This window comes from Aegilops tauschii, chromosome 4 (assembly GCF_002575655.3).
Source record: "Aegilops tauschii subsp. strangulata cultivar AL8/78 chromosome 4, Aet v6.0, whole genome shotgun sequence".
In the NCBI taxonomy this organism is placed as follows: domain Eukaryota; kingdom Viridiplantae; phylum Streptophyta; class Magnoliopsida; order Poales; family Poaceae; genus Aegilops; species Aegilops tauschii.
In genome coordinates this window covers 168,907,641-168,925,082 of record NC_053038.3, presented here as the reverse complement: position 1 = coordinate 168,925,082, position 17,442 = coordinate 168,907,641, and the positions used below count along the sequence as shown (strand labels likewise).

Below are 17,442 nucleotides of genomic sequence, written 5' to 3'. Positions count from 1 at the left end.
TCTGTAGGACGTGATTGAGCTGCTCATGTTGGAGGCTAGCGGGGCCATCCCAATGGTGTTCTACTTCACTGCTACTACCGGTAACATGGCGTATCATTTAGCTGTAGCTCTTTCTACAGTCTGCACTTTCTGAAATCCTGCTGAATTTGGGATCCCCAAACCTGATGATAACACGATTGACGCTTGAGGAAACACAATTTTTTGTTTAACAAGATTTTCATTTGGAGGCGGATATTGTGAACTATTAGCACTTGATGAAGTTGCAAGGCTCGAAAATGTTACATGCCGTGTCAATTAGCTCTAGCTCTTTGTGTAGTCAGTCAACTATATATGTACTGACATACTCATGTTCGTCACTGTGATTTGTTCGAGTAGTTTGCTTCTTTGAATATTCAAGTATTTCTAAAGATAGGAAGTTGCTAATTTTATGTCATCTCAGGAGCACCCGGGTTTGTCCAAAGAGGAGAGGCGTGCAATGCAGAACGACTGGATGCCACTCTGGCTCATCGTGCAGGTTCCATTCATGTAGCAGATGCACATGCACGACGCCTTCATCAAGCGCTTGATTCAACTCCGGTGTGTGGTCTCCGTCGATCTGCTCCCAGGCATCGCGAGCCAGCCTTTGAACACCACTCGCCCATACAAAGACACAGCTGGACGGGGGAATCTTTGTGCCCTCGACGACAATGCATTGGACTACGAGACGGTGAGCTACAGCCTACAAGACCCAGGCTCTGGACCAATAGATCATCACGGTGAAGTAGACCCTATGCGGCTTGACTCCAGTAGGGAGGAGTTGGTCGGGTCCTTCAGGATCGACCACGACTAGCTTGATGACGGACGACAAACTCCAAGATCGATCAAGGTGAACAAAAGTTAGTTGTTGTGTGTGTTCTATTCTTTATTTGAGTTTGGGCCGTCGGTCATGAATCCTCAAACCTCCTGCTGTTGAAACTTTATTTTAATGGGACTGCGGTTGAAACTTTGTACCCCTAGAGCCACGGTATTGTCTCTCTTCATAAATTAGGTGAGACCAAATCATATAAATATAGAAAAACTGAATGTTGCTACTCTCAAAAGTTCTATTGACCTTACATATCATTTAATCATCCGTTTGATTCGTTTAGCCGCATAGTGGCCGGGTTCATGGCAGTTGGTGTTTGCTCTGTAGGGAAGCATGGGCGATGATATTTCTTGCGTCCTTTTATTATATACATATTAGTTGCGAGCATGTGGTTGGGAAGGTCAAGGTGGTATGATGGGACACGAGCAGGATATGCCTTCCTATGAGACAAGTTCAATGTCAAAGCTGGCCAAAGTATAAGGTAGTGAGGGTGGTCAGATCAAGAGATTAGTTGAAAATCCCATTGCCTGCCGCAGTTCAGTGATACGTGTCATGAGGTGGCCAAGCTCATCACCTTGAATTGATCACGTCTACACACTTATGACCAGGTGGACAAAATGACCATCTTGGGCAAAGGCGGAAAGAAGGACGGATGGGGTGCTGATAAAATAGAGGACGTGGACTGGGGGAGCGGCCATTGAGGCATGCTTACTAGGTAGTGGCTTATAATTTTTTTTCCGTTGCAACGCACGGGCATATTGACTAGTTTCTTGGCTAAAGTTGCTCTTTGCACAAATGACATAATGGATGATCTAATATAGTGAAACATGGTACCAATGTGTGCATGTGGTAACGTGACGTTGCACATGATATTTGTCATCAGAAAATAAAATAACCATTAACCTTAACCTTAGATGTTTCTTACTCGCAGATTCTAGAAACCAAAAGAGAAATCGCGTTTGTGAACGAAACAAAAAGAAGCAACGAAGGGCAAAGAAAAACCAAGCAAAACATACAAAAGCCAAAAGACTGGCCATGTTTTATATACTCCTCCTATAAATCCTCCCCACTTTCCCTTCATGAAAGTCCCTTCTTTATCACCCTCACATGGATCACAGGTACAGGCCAGAGCCAGAGCCAGTGCCAGAGGTGTGTGTGGGAAGGCAGCCATCAGCATCGGAGATTCGGAGGGAGTCAAACCCTTCTACACAGTCCACCTCACTCACTCGCGCCGCCCACTTTACTCCACTCGGCCCATGCGCTGCCGCCGCCGCCGGTGACCGACCCCCATGGGCTGCGTCCACGGCCGCCCCTCCGCCGTTCCTACTCCCGACCGCCCGCCTCCCGAGCCGAAGCCCGAGCAGGCGCCGCCGCAAGAGGGCGACAAGGGCGACCAGCCTGCCCCAGTCCCGGCCCCGGCCGAGAAGCCCGCCAGGAAGGAGAGGCGGTCCCGGTCGTCGCGCTCGGTGGCCGAGGCCCGTCTCGGCGGCAGCTTTGCCAACAGGGCACGCGGGGAGCAGGTCGCCGCCGGCTGGCCCGCCTGGCTCTCCGCCGTCGCGGGCGAGGCCATCGACGGCTGGACCCCGCGTCGCGCCGACTCTTTCGAGAAGATCGACAAGGTACGCGCGCCCCTTCCCCAGGCCCGGTTCCTTTTGCATTTAGCAGCCGCCATTGGGTCTGAAGAAAGCTTGCGCCTTTTGGGGGCAGATCGGGCAGGGCACGTACAGCAATGTGTACAAGGCGCGGGATACCGTGAGCGGCAAGATCGTGGCGCTCAAGAAGGTGCGCTTCGACAACCTCGAGCCCGAGAGCGTTCGCTTCATGGCCCGCGAGATCCTCATCCTCCGCCGCCTCGACCACCCCAGCGTCATCAAGATCGATGGCCTCGTCACCTCTCGCATGTCCTGCAGCCTCTACCTCGTCTTCGAGTACATGGAGCACGACCTCGCCGGGCTGGTCGCCAGCCCGGATATTAAGTTCACCGAGCCACAGGTCTCCAAGATCCCAATGCTGCTGCCTCTGGTGCCCCTGTGACACCGTGCAATGAAATGTGAGCCTAATCGAGGTGTCTGGCTTTGCTGACCTGCAGGTTAAGTGCTATATGAACCAGCTGTTGTCGGGGCTGGAGCACTGCCATGACCGCGGGGTGCTGCACCGTGATATTAAGGGGTCGAATCTGCTTTTGGATAACAATGGCATGTTGAAGATTGCAGATTTTGGTCTGGCGTCATTCTTTGATCCGAGCCGTAAGCAACCGATGACAAGCAGGGTTGTGACACTATGGTACCGCCCACCAGAGTTGCTTTTGGGCGCGACCGATTATGGGGTGGGCGTGGACCTATGGAGCGCGGGATGTATACTCGCCGAGTTGTTGGCTGGGAGGCCTATTATGCCAGGCCGAACCGAGGTTAGCAATAATATACCCAACTCCTTGAAATGCCTCTTTATCTTGTTTGTGGCATATAATTCCTATGTAACCAAGTCATGTCACTACATCACCGTAGACGTTGGTGAAATCAGTGAACACCTGATGTGGCCAGAGACACATTGATCCGCCTTGATATCTTCTTTCTTGCTGCATGTTTTGTGTGTTTAAGCATTCATGTGTCAGCTTAGTTTAGCATGATCTCACACTATTTATACACTAAGCTGTTCCGACTTCAGACCAACCAATCCAGTGAACAGGTACTGCTTTTTATCTTCCCATGTATCATTTTGTTGACCATGCCTGCCCCTTTCAGGTGGAACAGCTGCACAAAATTTTTAAGCTGTGTGGCTCCCCCACAGAAGAATATTGGAAAAAGTCGAAGTTGCCTCATGCAACGATATTTAAGCCTCAGCAGCCATACAAAAGACGAATAACGGATACATTCAAAGATTTTCCACAATCCGCACTGCGGTTGATTGAAACACTACTTGCCATTGACCCGGCTGATCGTTTGACAGCGTCCTCTGCATTAAGAAGTGATGTAAGCTAGCTATGAGCTCTTACTATCCTGTCCTAGCAACTTAAAATTCTATATTTATTTTGAAGCCATTGTCTTTTTATAAACGCAATATTTATTGATTTAGGCGACCTGAATGCCATACAGAATTATGTATGCATGTTAACAATAGCTAAATGTTCCTGTTGTACTACTCCCTCTGTCCCATAATATAAGAGCGTTTTTGACACTACATCACCGTAGACGTTGGTGAAATCAGTGAACACCTGATGTGGCCAGAGACACATTGATCCGCCTTGAAATCTTCTTTCTTGCTGCATGTTTTGTGTGTTTAAGCATTCATGTGTCAGCTTAGTTTAGCATGATCTCACACTATTTATACACTAAGCTGTTCCGACTTCAGACCAACCAATCCAGTGAACAGGTACTGCTTTTATCTTCCCATGTATCATTTTGTTGACCATGCCTGCCCCTTTCAGGTGGAACAGCTGCACAAAATTTTTAAGCTGTGTGGCTCCCCCACAGAAGAATATTGGAAAAAGTCGAAGTTGCCTCATGCAACGATATTTAAGCCTCAGCAGCCATACAAAAGACGAATAACGGATACATTCAAAGATTTTCCACAATCCGCACTGCGGTTGATTGAAACACTACTTGCCATTGACCCGGCTGATCGTTTGACAGCGTCCTCTGCATTAAGAAGTGGCATTGGTTGCGAGATCTTATGGGTTTCACCTCTAGCCTACCCCAACTTGTTTGGGACTAAAGGCTTTGTTGTTGTTGTTGTTGTTGTTGTTGTTTTGACACTACACTAGTGTTAAAAACGCTCTCTTATATTACGGAACGGAGGGAGTAGTTGAAAACATAATATTTCCACCAGAGTATATTTTTTTAGTCGGGAGCTGTTGGTGTAGATATAGGTTTGAGATGACAACCGGACAAGCATATTGCACTTGTAGCCCATGTGAATAATTGGCATTCTATTCATACTGAAATAACCAGTTTATTCTGGAACCTGACAAGCCATCACATCGTTAGTAGCATGATAGTCTCATTTGGACCATGGGTCTTATCACAACCGAACACATTGACCCTTTGTTTTGTGCGTCCATAGTCCATACTGTCTAAAATCCCAGATTGCACTCAAAGCTTCACTGTTGGTGCCACATTGATGTGTGGCTCTAAATTAGTCAACTTTTGAAAGAGCATTGAAGAACCTTCCTGTCCCACCAGATATGACCACCGTTGTAATCTAGGTTAGTGCAGCCATTCTGGAGATTCTACTTGTATGTCTGTGGATGATCAAAGTCTCAATTTTGCCTTCAGTTTCGTATTTTTGATTTTCGAATAACATATAAAATTGGATAATGTGTTCTCCATATGTGTTGATTATATAGGACTATTTTACTAAACAATTCTTAATTGCTATTCACACAGTTCTTTACCACTGAACCTTATGCATGCGAACCATCGAGTCTCCCAAAATATCCCCCAAGCAAAGAAATGGATGCAAAGCGAAGAGATGAAGAAGCCAGACGGTTTGTCACCTTGGCACTCATTCTGTTAGCTATGTTATTTTTTTGTGTTATGCTTTGTCCCTTGGCATCTCTTTGTCGGTGTTGTTCATATGCCATATTTTTTGGCCTTTCAACATATTTTTGCATATATAAAATTATTAGTTCATGATGCTAGTACATGATCATTTGCTTGATAGAATAGAATATTTTCTCTGCTGGCAAACTCCGTTTATTACTATATCAGTGCTTAGTGAACTGTTGAAGGAACAAACTTCGATTCATAGGTATTATGTATTGCATCTACATCTGAATAGTTCAATAGTCTCTTGGCTCTTGGGCGTATTGGAAGATAGTATTCTGGTTACTATTATAGCATAGTATGTGGGTCCCTCATTCTCCCGGTAGCCTTGTTTGCCTGGTCTATGGGCTGGCCCTGGTTGCAAAATAAAATGTAGGAGTAATGTCAAAAAATGTCTACATTTTGAGACAGAGGGAGTAATTCTTACCCAGTAGATTGTTGCACTATAATTACTAATAAAGGTTAAAAATTTAAAAGCATACTCCTATTTGTTCTTAAAGTAGTACGTATTATTTGTTATGCCAAGATTCCAGGATTTATGTGGATATGCTATGTAGACTTCATTGTTGGGTCAAAAGCCAATTAATTTCGCATTCCCAAGCAATTCTATGAAGTCTCGAGTCATCAAATCCCCCCTTTATGCAAATAACCAAATTTCCTTGAAGCTACGTTCCCTGTTCATGGTCTCATATGAGTTGAGCGCTTGAATGCTGCCTTACTTATTCATGGCATGATCAACAGTTCAAGAGCTGCTGGTGGTAGACCTAATGGTGATGGAGCTAGCAAGGCAAGGACACGTGACCGGCCCAGGGGAGCTGCAGCTCCAGAGGCAAATGCCGAGCTTCAAGTAAATATTGATGTATGTTCAATGAACTTGCTTCCTCACTAACTCTGAATTATTTTATATTTGTTTCTATGAGCTAGTTTTCTTTGGAAATTAGGGCATGTACAATGGTGGCATATGGATACAGATGCTCCATGAAAAAATGTGGTTTGAGGCATCTATATTGATTTTTTCTCCCCAATGCAAACTACTATTAGTGGGCATCATCAAAGAATAAAAAGTAAACTCCCACTACACATGCATACCTACTTTTCACTTCAACTTTTCACCTTTATGCACCGGACCACACTTTTTCTTCCCAAACACCTGCCTCCTGCCGAGGATCCCGCTACACCATCCGAACCTACTTTTCCTGATATCCGATCCTACATGGCCTGCGGAGCATCACCCTAAGGCTATGCATTGGCCATGCCCTTAGTTGTCTAAGTTTAAGTTGAGTTGCCTACTGAGCTGAGGTGGTGGCATCACTCGTTTGGTCCCAAGTATATGAGCTGTAGTTTTCACGATGAACCTCTTACTGGGAATGACCGAAAAAGGTACTGTGCTCTCGTAATGCTGCTAACTCATGTCTATTTTTCTTTCTTACAGAAAAGGAGGATAGCAAGTCATGCAAATGCGAAAAGCAAGAGTGAAAAGTTTCCTCCCCCGCATCAGGATGGTGCAGTTGGTTTCCCTTTGGGTTCTTCAAATCAAATGGACCCACTGTATGAACCCCCAGACCCAACTTCCTTCAGCACTGTGTTTTCTCATGAGAAAAGCTCCGTGCCTACTTGGTCTGGACCATTGGTCAATTCTTCCGCAGTTGGGAACCAAAAGCGGAAACACAAGTCCAGCCGCTCATCAAAACAACCGTCCACTGCCCGTGCTCGGTAAGTTGCCGAGAAGTGGTACTTCTAGAGAAAACGAGTGTCCACTCCGCGCTGTTGCCTGCACAATGTTTGGCAAACAAGGCGTGTGATGATAAATTAATTTGTCGCTTCATGAATTATTTTGGTGCACTTTTTTCTCGTGGAATCTCATTGTATAGACTGGGGAAGGAACTCAAGCAGTTACTTGTGTACATTAGGTTCTCCTTTTTCTATTCTTATAAGCAGGTGCATTTGATGTTGGATTCAATTGGGTGGAAGCTTAGATCTCTAGCATTTCAGGACATCCCCTTCCATTGTAACACCTTTTACAGTTGAACCTATATGATCATTTCTCATCAATTCCAGTTGTAATTTTGAACTTGTGGTACTTGCAATGTTCCAGTTTAATCTGGCCAGGAAGCTAGGACATCCGATACCAAAGTCTTCTCAATTTATTTGGCCCGTGACAAAGTGCCAATCTGAACTAGGCCTGCAAGTTCTCGTGTTCTGTGTCCAGAATGTTGTTTTTATCACATACGCTGATGCAATTCCAGTCATAAAACGGATGAATGTAAACAAAATATCTGTTCGTTTTTTTATCTCTTCTCTATCTCTACTATCTAAAAAAACGTAAGGTTCCCTCTCCCCTCTTATGTCAATTCTTTTGTCCAACCTTCCGTCAACAAGTGATCCCTTGCCTTCGTCCGCCCCTAATAAAAGGAAACACAATCAAGCATTGAGAAAAAAATCAGGCGCTAGAATCAGGTGCGAGAAATTATAGGACATAAAAATAGGACGCAATCCCAGGCTTTCTCTCCTTGCGTTTCGCTTCATACAAATCGGAGAGTCCCTCGGCGCCCCACCTCGCCTTCGTCCAACTTCGTCTGCCACCCACGCACGTCCTATGACACCTTATCTCCGCCCCTTTCCTCGTGCGTTGATAGATAAGAGTTGATTCAATTACCATAATTTGGGAACCAATCACCGTAATCGCATTTATTTATTTCCTGTCTCACCCTTTCTCTATTCTTTAGCAGTGTCGCGGCGGTGGCTACAGGTGGGAGGAGCCTGGTGGCCGAATGGGCGAACGGTACGACCGGCTGAGACTGAGAGTCACCTCTCCCTCTCTCTTTCGTCCTCTCTCTGCAACGACAGGAGGAATCAGTCTGGGGCGACGATGGCGTCGGCGACGCGCCTGATGTCCACCAGGATATTGAGGTCTTCCAGATCAGCGTCGACACTAGCATGCGATCGCCTCCGAGCACAGGATCCATGCGAGGTTGGGGCGTTCGGCATTGAGGACAGCGTGATTGGTTTGTCGCCTGTAACCCCAAATGACGAGCCCGGCGTGATCGATGAAGACTATTATGGTGGGGAGCTGCGCGTCCCAAGCAACCACCACCTCGCTACGGCTCCAAATCAGGGAGTATCGCTTCTCGGCTAAAGAGACCACACCCACACCGCTGCCTGGAGCCGCCGGCAGGCTTTGCCTTTGTCATGAGCGGATAGAGGCAAGGAGGGACAACAGTACGTATGCCATGCAAATCACTCAATCTATTTGACAGACATTTGACTTTTTCATTCAGATAATCTATGATTCTCTAGCTATATGTCTCGTGGTGTACGTGATGCCTTCAGTCCACATAATACGTTTTACTGACATTTAGCTTTTTGATTGAGGGCCTGTGATTCTCCAGCTACATGTCTCTGTGTACATGATACCTTTCTCTGAACATTGTTTTCATTATATACATAACCACCACTCAGGCCATTACAAAAGAGAAGTTCCCATTACTCATTGTCTTTCTCGTGATTTCTGTTAGGGCCACCTACCACACATGCATATACACCATGTTTGTCTACTGTAATTTGATGTTGTTTACATGCGACACAAAAGATTTAAGAGTGCACTCGAGAAAAAATTGCTTTGCGGGTACACATTTGCTCAAGGACTGGTGTGTTGAACTTTCAACGATTTCGATTGGTCACTGAGATAATATTTTTTCTCCTTTTGTTGATATATGTCTCAAAGAGATTCGTCTTTCCCTTTTTTGTGTTATGTTTTCAACATGAAGAATTTCATACTTTTGTTGTGGAGCCATCCAAATATATATTACGAGTTTCTCAAAATAATCATTATGACGTAAAATCATTATATATGCATATTGTTTCCTGTATTTTTTATGTGAGCGGAAGTTTTAGATTTGGGACCAGCTTATTGCATGATCACTAAGAAATTATTGTGTAGTTCATCATTTATGTTTTATTATGTCTATGTAAACAAGAATTTTGTTGGTTATTTGGCCTCACAAAGGTTCTTCCTTGAACAAAGCTTCCTGTGCCCTGGCCCCTGCTGAGAAAATCGACCAGCAAAGAACATGAACGAAGATGGTGACAAGACAGGAAGGAGCCGAGTATGCCATATCTGGATATGATGGTTTCCCCTCTGTTCTTTTCCCTCTTTCTTCGTAAGTGAATGATTTTAGATTGTTGGTCATTATTCAATTGCTATACATGTGAAGAAGTTGTACTAAACTATAGTAGTATAGTAAATTACTTTCAGTTTTTTCATCTTGTATTCCGCTACTAGGAATTTTCTATCCTAATTACTTCATCAGATTCTGTTCACTTTTTGAAGTTTTAGTTTGTGCAAGAAAGGCACCAAGAGCACGTGACTCCGATTGAAGATTCACACAATAAACAACCATAAGTAGTGGACACTGTTTATCATCTAAGATCGTACTCATGATGATGTTGCACATGAGAAAGTAAAGAGTAAACGCTGATCATGCTGATAATGTTGACCAGATTTAGATGGTGAAACAGTTGGGACTTGGGAGTACAAGCTCAAGCCATTGACATAGTTCAAGGTATACACAGTCCAGGTTTTCATGCGTTCCAGACTGTTGATATATATATGCTATATATATCAGAATAGTTCCTCCCGCGACCCGTCGCCAGCCTCCTCCTGTGACCCGACGCCGACCTCCTCCTTTGACCCATCGCCGGCCTCCTCCCGTGACCCGTCGCTGACCTCCTTCAGCGACCCCTCGCCGCCCTCCTCAAGAGGATCTGCTGCCGGCCTCCTCCCGCAACCCGCCGGCGGCCTCCTCCCGCGGCCCCGCCGCCATCCTCATCCTACCAAAGCCGGCCATGCGCACCGCCACTGGCGCTGCCGCAAAAACACGCCGCATCAGTCGCTACTGCTCAAGGTTGAGGATCGATTGGATCTTGCTGGAATTGGAGTTGCACGGACGACCGCGTGCTCATGCTGACGCACCTTCACGGAGGCCTCGGGTGTCCCTGGCGACCACCTCTTCATTGTGCGGCCGCCGTGGCTCTCTCCGGCCAGAGGAGCCGCTGCTTCTTTCACCTGCCCATGCTCCGCCGCCTGCACACCTCGTCTTTAGTATTGGGTGTCCCTGGCGACCACCTACCCATGGGAGATCCCATGCAGGTCACCGCACCATGCTCCTGCAGGTCGATTGCGCCGCCGCACAAAGTTCACCGGCCAGAGGTGGTGCCAGATCCGTCGTCAGTGCGTCACCTCGGTCAACCTCCACCGCCGTCCCTACATCTTTCCAATTCGGCTGTCCAGGGACACCTGCGCGCTGCCGCTAGGCCACACACTGTCGTGTGCCTCCTCCTAGGTCACTCCCTTTGGATCGGGGCCGGATCCTCGTGCGTGTGCAGCCATTCCAGCTGCATCGGGCAGTGCTCTCGCTGCAACCATACTTGGACTGATAGTCTCTATTGAGATTCTTCCATTTGTGTGCTTCAAACCTGCAATTGATGCATCTCCTGCGACTGGCTAGTCCCCTGGTCCCCTGCTTCGTTGGAGATAATTTTCGTACAGATTTTGTGGAAGCTATGCACTATGGATCTGTACACAAACGTTGCGCTGCCGCTCCTCAGTCTCCCAAATCTGCTTAATATTGTTTTGACTGAAACTGACGTTTTGATGTTTGTTTGAACTGAACCTTTATGGTTTGTCCTGTTGATAACTACAGGAGTAGATGGATTGATGCCAGTGGTTGCCGCTAGACATGTCTCTTTTTCTGCTAGTGCGTGCGACCCAGCTACTTCTGCTTCCCTCTCTTCCTGTCGCTCAAGGTTGATGCCGGTCACTGCTAGCTGCTGTTGTCGGACATTGCTAGTTGTTGCTGTGCCGTGTGGATGCCCGGCGCCACTGCCATTTTATGGCTGCTGTTGGTACGCTGTTGCTGCAGTTCAACGTGACAAAAAGAGACATTTCTGTTATAGATTAGCACTGCTGCTGTCCATGGTTAAAGAAATGAGAAGAGAGAGAAAGAGAGAGAGTGTGTGTGTGGATAGGATATAGCGATGGGCGGTGGATAGAAACCATCAGTTATAGCGAAAAAGGTAATTCTTTCTCTGGCACTTGGTGCGTGTGTATTTCTTTGAATTGTCGTTAGTGTGTTCTCTCTACAAAGCATAAACTATGCTTGCTTGTTTCATGTCCTATTCAATTGGCAAAATGAAAATAAAGGATCAGTTTTTCACACGCATTCTTGTCATGTGAATTAAAAAAAAAGACACGCCTTGTGTGGCATGGAGAAGAACCTGCCCGCACGACCGTGTCCGGGCGCGCGCAGCCACAGCCCGCACGTCCGGTGTGTGGCAAAACCGCTCACACGTTCGGGCCAAACGACCGCGCTGCCCGCACGACCCAGCACGCCAGCCGTCCCGGGCTCCTTCCGATCCCCAGTCCGCCCTGCCGCCATTGTCTCGCACCTCTCGATCCCCTACCTCCGTCGCCTTCCTTCTCTGGTTGCCATGGCAACCAGAGCAGATCCCTAGCGCCTTTCCCACAGCTAATCACCCACCCCCCTACCCCCCTCCCACCCCAACCCTGCCCTCCCAAGACGACGAGCTAAAACAGGTGGATCCCCGATCTCCTTCTGTTTCTCGACCTTCTTTTGTCCAGAAATCTGAATTTGCAAAATTTGCCCACGAAGATGGCGACTGGATCCACGCTATCAGGGCAAACACCCCACGAATTTGTGTGTCTTTGCATTTGCCCACCAACATACGCCAGATCTGCCATATACTATGCTAGACTTGTGCCAAGCTTCTGGGTTGGCTTGATGCGAGTAGTTGGTAGCGTAGTAATCACTATAAAATAGGGAGAGAAAGGAGGAATTTGGCATGGGGAGGGAGGAAAAATAATTGCCACTTGTATCTAACGTCAGTTGCCATCTATCGTTGTCCGTAGTTGCCACCATGTTATATTATTGCTTGCCATCCTATTTTATTTTCTGTTGCCATCGCTTCAAAATGATAGATGGCATCCAGAATTCAGAAAAGAAAAATGGATGTGCATGTCCTACTTGCCATGAGGTGTTAGTTGCCTACGCAAGAAAGGTTATGAGATTGCCGTGTTATCTTCTACGTGCAAACAGCAAGAACGCTTTTTGCGGATTGTTGATGCGTTCTTGTTCATGCAGTGACTAAAAAGCACAGTGGCAGAAAAGAAAAAGCAGAAGAATGAATCACGAAGATGGCGCTGATCCTTGGCTTTCTCAAAGGCCGGAAATGCCACCTTGGGATGCAGGCCATTGCTGCCACTACTAGAGCACTACGCGGGCATCGGTACGATGCATGATAAACAAAGAAGAAACAGTTGCCATGTTCGTGACGATGAAGATGTCATTCTACTTATGTCCTACAATCTATTTTTTAGCAGGTTCTTATGACCAAACCACAATCAGGGGGGCAGCATGGCAAGTTTCGTCACAGGGCACTAACGCTCACAAATGTACGGGCAACCAACTTCAGCTAGCTAATGTGGCAAATCAAGGTAACCCATACGAAAAAGGAACTCATTGTTGTGGACATGAAATTAAACTTGCAAGGATGGCAAAAGACTCACGAGTTATATCGGAAAAAATGTAGGACCTTCATGCAGCATGTGGCATCAGGCAGCAACCATGTACCTGCCATCAACGTCGTACACAGGTGAGCGCATGAAAGTGAAGTTGTGGAAAGTGAGTTAGGAGAAAGGAACATATATGACAGCTGCAGTTGCCATGCCTGGACAGCTTCGGTTGCCATGGCTGGACAAACTGCAGTTGCCATGCCTAGACAACTGCAATTGCCATGTATAATCAAATGTGACTGCAATGTCTAAACAACTGTGGATGACAAGTGTGAACCAATCTGTGTGGCATGGTTGGACCACTACATGTGCCATGTTGAACAAACTACAGTTGCCATGCAATGACCAACTGCTACCATGATCGCAGGTTGTTACGGTGGAACCACATCGGCAAACATCTCATGGCAAGCTTCACAGTTGCAGGAAAGCTCTATTGCAGATAGAGCACATCAAATTGGAATGGCAGACCACACAAGATCGGCACATGCGGCACAACAAGGTAAAAAAAAGTGAAAACAGAAAACAGTACTGCATTTGCTTTTGTGGGGAATAGCATGTGAAGAAAAGTAGATTTGTAACGGTGGTGGTGGAAAAAACAAAAAAAAATGCTACCAAGTGGTCATGTGCAAAAGAGACGTATATTGTCTTCGGGATTTGCCAATTGCTATAAGAGTGTGTGCAACATTCATGATTGTTCACATTTGCGTATTGAGCTCAAGCCTTGAATACAAAGTTTTGATGTTAGAGTATACTGGTTGCTATGTGTTGGCAACAGTAGTTGCCATGTATGCCGGATTGTATCTGCCATTGCTATGTGCTGCAAGTTCTGATGCTGAAAGAAGCTGGTTGCCATGTGTGGGCAACAGTAGTTGCCATGTGTGTTGGACTATTTCTGCCATTGCTATATGCTACAAGTTCTCAAGCTAAAAGACGCTGGTTGCCATGTGTTGGCAACGGTAGTTGCCATGTGGTTGGACTGTAGCTGCCATTACTGGAGAATTACAGTTGCCATGCATGGCCATATGCAGATTCACGGCTTGCTGTGTGAAATGATGTCATGCAAAATCACATGCAGTTGCTGTACTCCGTTACGATACACATGACATTCAAGCAAAATCTTACGCTCGTACCTGCTTTTTAAATGCAGGACCTTCAACTACAATTAACAGCCGCGCGGGGACATCTACTGCGGGGAGCTCTGAGCGCACGGAAGACGCGTTCCACCAGCCAGCCAACACTCATGCCACAAAAAATGCCGAGTCAGTGTCGGAAATGGCAATCGTGCCAGCAATACCGACAAGCACACATGTGCACACCAGCACAAGCAACACTCAAGCAGATGAAACAGCCGCCGATACTGAAGTGAATGATGAAACCGGTGACGAAGCACAAGGGGATGAAGATGGTGGGCAATCAGAAATCATGGTATCCCAGCCACCGTATCTTGGGCAGAGATTTGATTCGTTTGCAGATGCAAAGGAATTCTACCAGACATATGCAAAGTTCCATGGGTTTGCGGTCAACACCGAATACCATAGAAAAATTAAAAAAACTAACGAGTACAGCAGAGGTGAGATGAGGTGCTACAAGGCACGAAGAAACAAGAAGGGCAAAGGTGATGCACCTGTCGTTCCGGAACGAAAGAGAGGTATCATTGTCAAGACGGAATGCCCTGTCCGGTGTAAGCTGAACGTAGATGGAGCACAGTGGGTGGTCACTGAATATTTTGACGAGCACAACCACGAGCTAATAAAGAAGTTTGACCTGGTAAAATTTCTGACCGCCCACAGAGGATTCACCCCCCTCGAGAAGAAATTCATAAAGCTGCTACATGATTGTAACGTCGGTCCATCAAGAATGGTGCAGATACTCTCCCTCATCCACAGCAAAAACGGGTCTCTGAGTAGCATGCCCTACCTACCAGCAGACGTCACAAACCTAAAGGCAAAGTACCGTAGAGAAAGCAAGTTGGCTGACATAGAAGCCACGATAGCCTACTTCGATGAGAAAGCGAAAGAAGATCAAAATTTCTTCTACAGGATAAGATTGGACGATGAGGACCGTGTCAGGAACATGTATTGGGTGGATGGTGCTGCAAGAAGAGCCTACAAACATTTCCGAGACTGCATTTCTTTCGACGCGACATATCTCACTAATATGTACAAGATGCCATGCGCTCCATTCATAGGAATAAATAACCACAATCAGTCATTGAAGTTCGGATGTGGGCTCGTTCGGAACGAAGACACGGATGGGTACGTTTGGCTGTTCAAGACCTTCTTGGAGTGCATGGGTGGACTTGCTCCGATGAACATAATAACAGACCAGGATTTTAGCATGAGTGCAGGCATAGAGGTCTTTTCGTTGGCAGTGCACAGGCACTGCAGGTGGCACATTATAAAGAAGGCTGAGGAGACACTAGGACCGTTCTTTGCTGACCGTCCAGACCTGCACAAGGCATTCGAGCTGTGCGTGGACCACAGCTTGACAGTGGAGGAGTTTGAAAGGAGCTGGATGGCTATGATTGAAACATATCAAGTCCAAGACCACGAGACGCTTGCTAGCTTGTGGGAGAAGCGAATGTACTGGGTGCCGGCCTACTTCATGCAGTGCTTCTTCCCGTTTCTGCAGACTACACAACGCATTGAGGGGTTCAATGCTATTTTGAAGCGGTACGTGAGCCCTGGCAACTCATTACTACAGTTTGCCAAGCAGTACACCGCTTTGCAACAAAAAATATTGGGATCCGAGCTACAGCAAGAAGCAAACACCGCGCTCAAGCAGCCAAAATTGCTAACATATTTACCAATGGGGAGGCAGATGAGCAAGATATACACCAACATGATTTTTAACAAGTAAGTTAGTTGTGTTACAATCTTATTTGCACAAATCATGAAGGTACCAGGTGCCATGTAGAATGCAATGCAGTTGAAATGCTTATTTGAAAATGATGATTGTGTTGAAAAGTAGCCATTAGGTACAGAGTAAACATGATATGTAGTTGCCGTGCTTAATGAACTATAGTTTGCCATGCTTAATGAACTGCAGTTTGCCACGTTCACTCAACTACAGTTACCATGTTTGCGTAACTGCAGTTGCCATGTTTGATGAACTGCAGTTGCCATGTTTAATGAACTGCAGTTGCCATATTTAATGAAATGTAAATTCCAATGGCCATGATGGTATGGAATGCAAATGCCAAATTGAAGTTGTTATGTAGTTGCCATGTTTACTCAACTGCAGTTGCCATGTATAATGAACTGCAGTTGCCATGTTTACTCAACTGCAGTTGCCATGTTTAATGAACTGTAGTTGCCATGTTTGAACGAATTGTAATTCCATTGGCCACAACAAACACAAGGTGCTACAAAAAACTTCACACAAGAGTTTAACAAAAACCACACAAAACTTGCAGATTCCAGGAAGAAATAAAGCGTGCCAGCATGTACACGGCTTTCCAGGTGGGCGAACATACGTTCAAGGTGTGTTCTATCATGGGCATGTCGGATTCAGAACCTGAAGACCCAGACAAGGGAAGGAACTACTTTGTGAAGGCATCGATAAGCGAAGGCGAATACTACTGCCAATGCTGCAAATTCGAACGGGACGGGATTGTGTGCTATCACATTCTAAAAGTAATGGACTTGAACGCGGTGACACGAATGCCCTGCCATTTCATAAGGCGGCGATGGACTTGGGACGCTGACGACGCATTGGTGCCGCAAACATCAAACGCAGTTTTGGCCGTGCATGACGAGAGACCAGAGTCAACCATGGAAGCCGTGAGGCACGTTGTGTTGACAAAGTACTATGCTGAACTAATTGATGAAGCGTGCAAGAGTGATGAGACAGCAAGGGTCGCAGAAAAACACAGGAAGGCCCTCAAAAGAGAGCTTGATGAGATCAAGAAGAGGAAAGCTGAGGAAGCCTTACACAGGTTCCTCCGCACATCAAGTGTGCCTTCGTCCACAGGGCCATCACCTGAAAACTCGGAGGTAGGATCTGGAATAGCAAGCACACAAACACAGGTTAGGAACCCGCCCTGTTCCATCACAAAAGGGCGTCCAAAAGAGATAAGATACAAATCGGGATTGGAGATTCAAGCAAAACACAAGAAACCAAAGAAAGGGACGGGCAATCCGTAAACAACATTGGAGCACTTTGACTTGGTCCATGGTGACATTTTTTTTGTAATCTAGATGTTCTAAATTTTGTAAAAACTGGAAAATGACTCTTCAGGTGCATCAGAATCTGAAGTAAAAATGCCATGAAGGAATAGCTGCAGTTGCCACGTGTATGGCACTGAATTTGCCATGTTACTTGAACTGAATCTGCCATGCAATTTCTACTGAATCTGCTATACCATTTCTACTGAATCTGCCATGCCATTTCTACTGAATTTGCCATGTTGTTTTTACTGAATTTGCCATCTTATTTTTTACTGAATCTGCCATGTTAGTTGTACC

General features: G+C 46.2%; 2 protein-coding genes and 1 long non-coding RNA gene across 3 annotated transcripts; 2 read left to right on the top strand and 1 right to left on the bottom strand.

Annotated features, from left to right (window-relative positions):
• The first annotated feature begins 1,928 nt into the window (after nt 1-1,928).
• LOC109776800 (probable serine/threonine-protein kinase At1g54610) lies at nt 1,929-7,456 on the top strand. Its single transcript, XM_020335456.4, has 7 exons — nt 1,929-2,463; nt 2,552-2,836; nt 2,934-3,251; nt 3,586-3,813; nt 5,227-5,327; nt 6,127-6,244; nt 6,818-7,456. The coding sequence occupies exons 1-7, from the start codon at nt 2,134-2,136 to the stop codon at nt 7,100-7,102; spliced, it is 1,665 nt and encodes a 554-aa protein (XP_020191045.1). The 5' UTR covers nt 1,929-2,133; the 3' UTR covers nt 7,103-7,456.
• A 2,397-nt stretch (nt 7,457-9,853) lies between these two features.
• LOC120962940 (uncharacterized) lies at nt 9,854-11,626 on the bottom strand. Its single transcript, XR_005754255.3, has 2 exons — nt 10,358-11,626; nt 9,854-10,249 (listed from the first exon to the last, which is right to left on the bottom strand). It is a non-coding gene; the product is annotated as an uncharacterized lncRNA (long non-coding RNA).
• A 1,402-nt stretch (nt 11,627-13,028) lies between these two features.
• On the top strand, nt 13,029-17,236 carry LOC120963381 (protein FAR1-RELATED SEQUENCE 5-like). The gene is made up of 4 exons (XM_040387999.2): nt 13,029-13,056; nt 14,124-15,831; nt 16,392-17,004; nt 17,216-17,236. Exons 1-4 carry the CDS (start codon nt 13,029-13,031, stop codon nt 17,234-17,236), a joined length of 2,370 nt encoding a protein of 789 aa, XP_040243933.2.
• Nucleotides 17,237-17,442: the final 206 nt, after the last annotated feature.

What these genes read in the sequence shown, in the direction of transcription:
- LOC109776800 (XM_020335456.4), top strand. Translation starts at nt 2,134, where the DNA reads ATGGGCTGCGTCCACGGCCGCCCCTCCGCCGTTCCTACTCCCGACCGC. An exon ending in TTAAGTTCACCGAGCCACAG is followed by an intron (nt 2,837 to 2,933) that starts GTCTCCAAGATC and finishes GCTGACCTGCAG; the next exon opens with GTTAAGTGCTATATGAACCA. An exon ending in CCTCTGCATTAAGAAGTGAT is followed by an intron (nt 3,814 to 5,226) that starts GTAAGCTAGCTA and finishes CTATTCACACAG; the next exon opens with TTCTTTACCACTGAACCTTA.
- LOC120963381 (XM_040387999.2), top strand. Translation starts at nt 13,029, where the DNA reads ATGTACCTGCCATCAACGTCGTACACAG. An exon ending in GCCATCAACGTCGTACACAG is followed by an intron (nt 13,057 to 14,123) that starts GTGAGCGCATGA and finishes TTTTAAATGCAG; the next exon opens with GACCTTCAACTACAATTAAC. An exon ending in ACCAACATGATTTTTAACAA is followed by an intron (nt 15,832 to 16,391) that starts GTAAGTTAGTTG and finishes CAAAACTTGCAG; the next exon opens with ATTCCAGGAAGAAATAAAGC.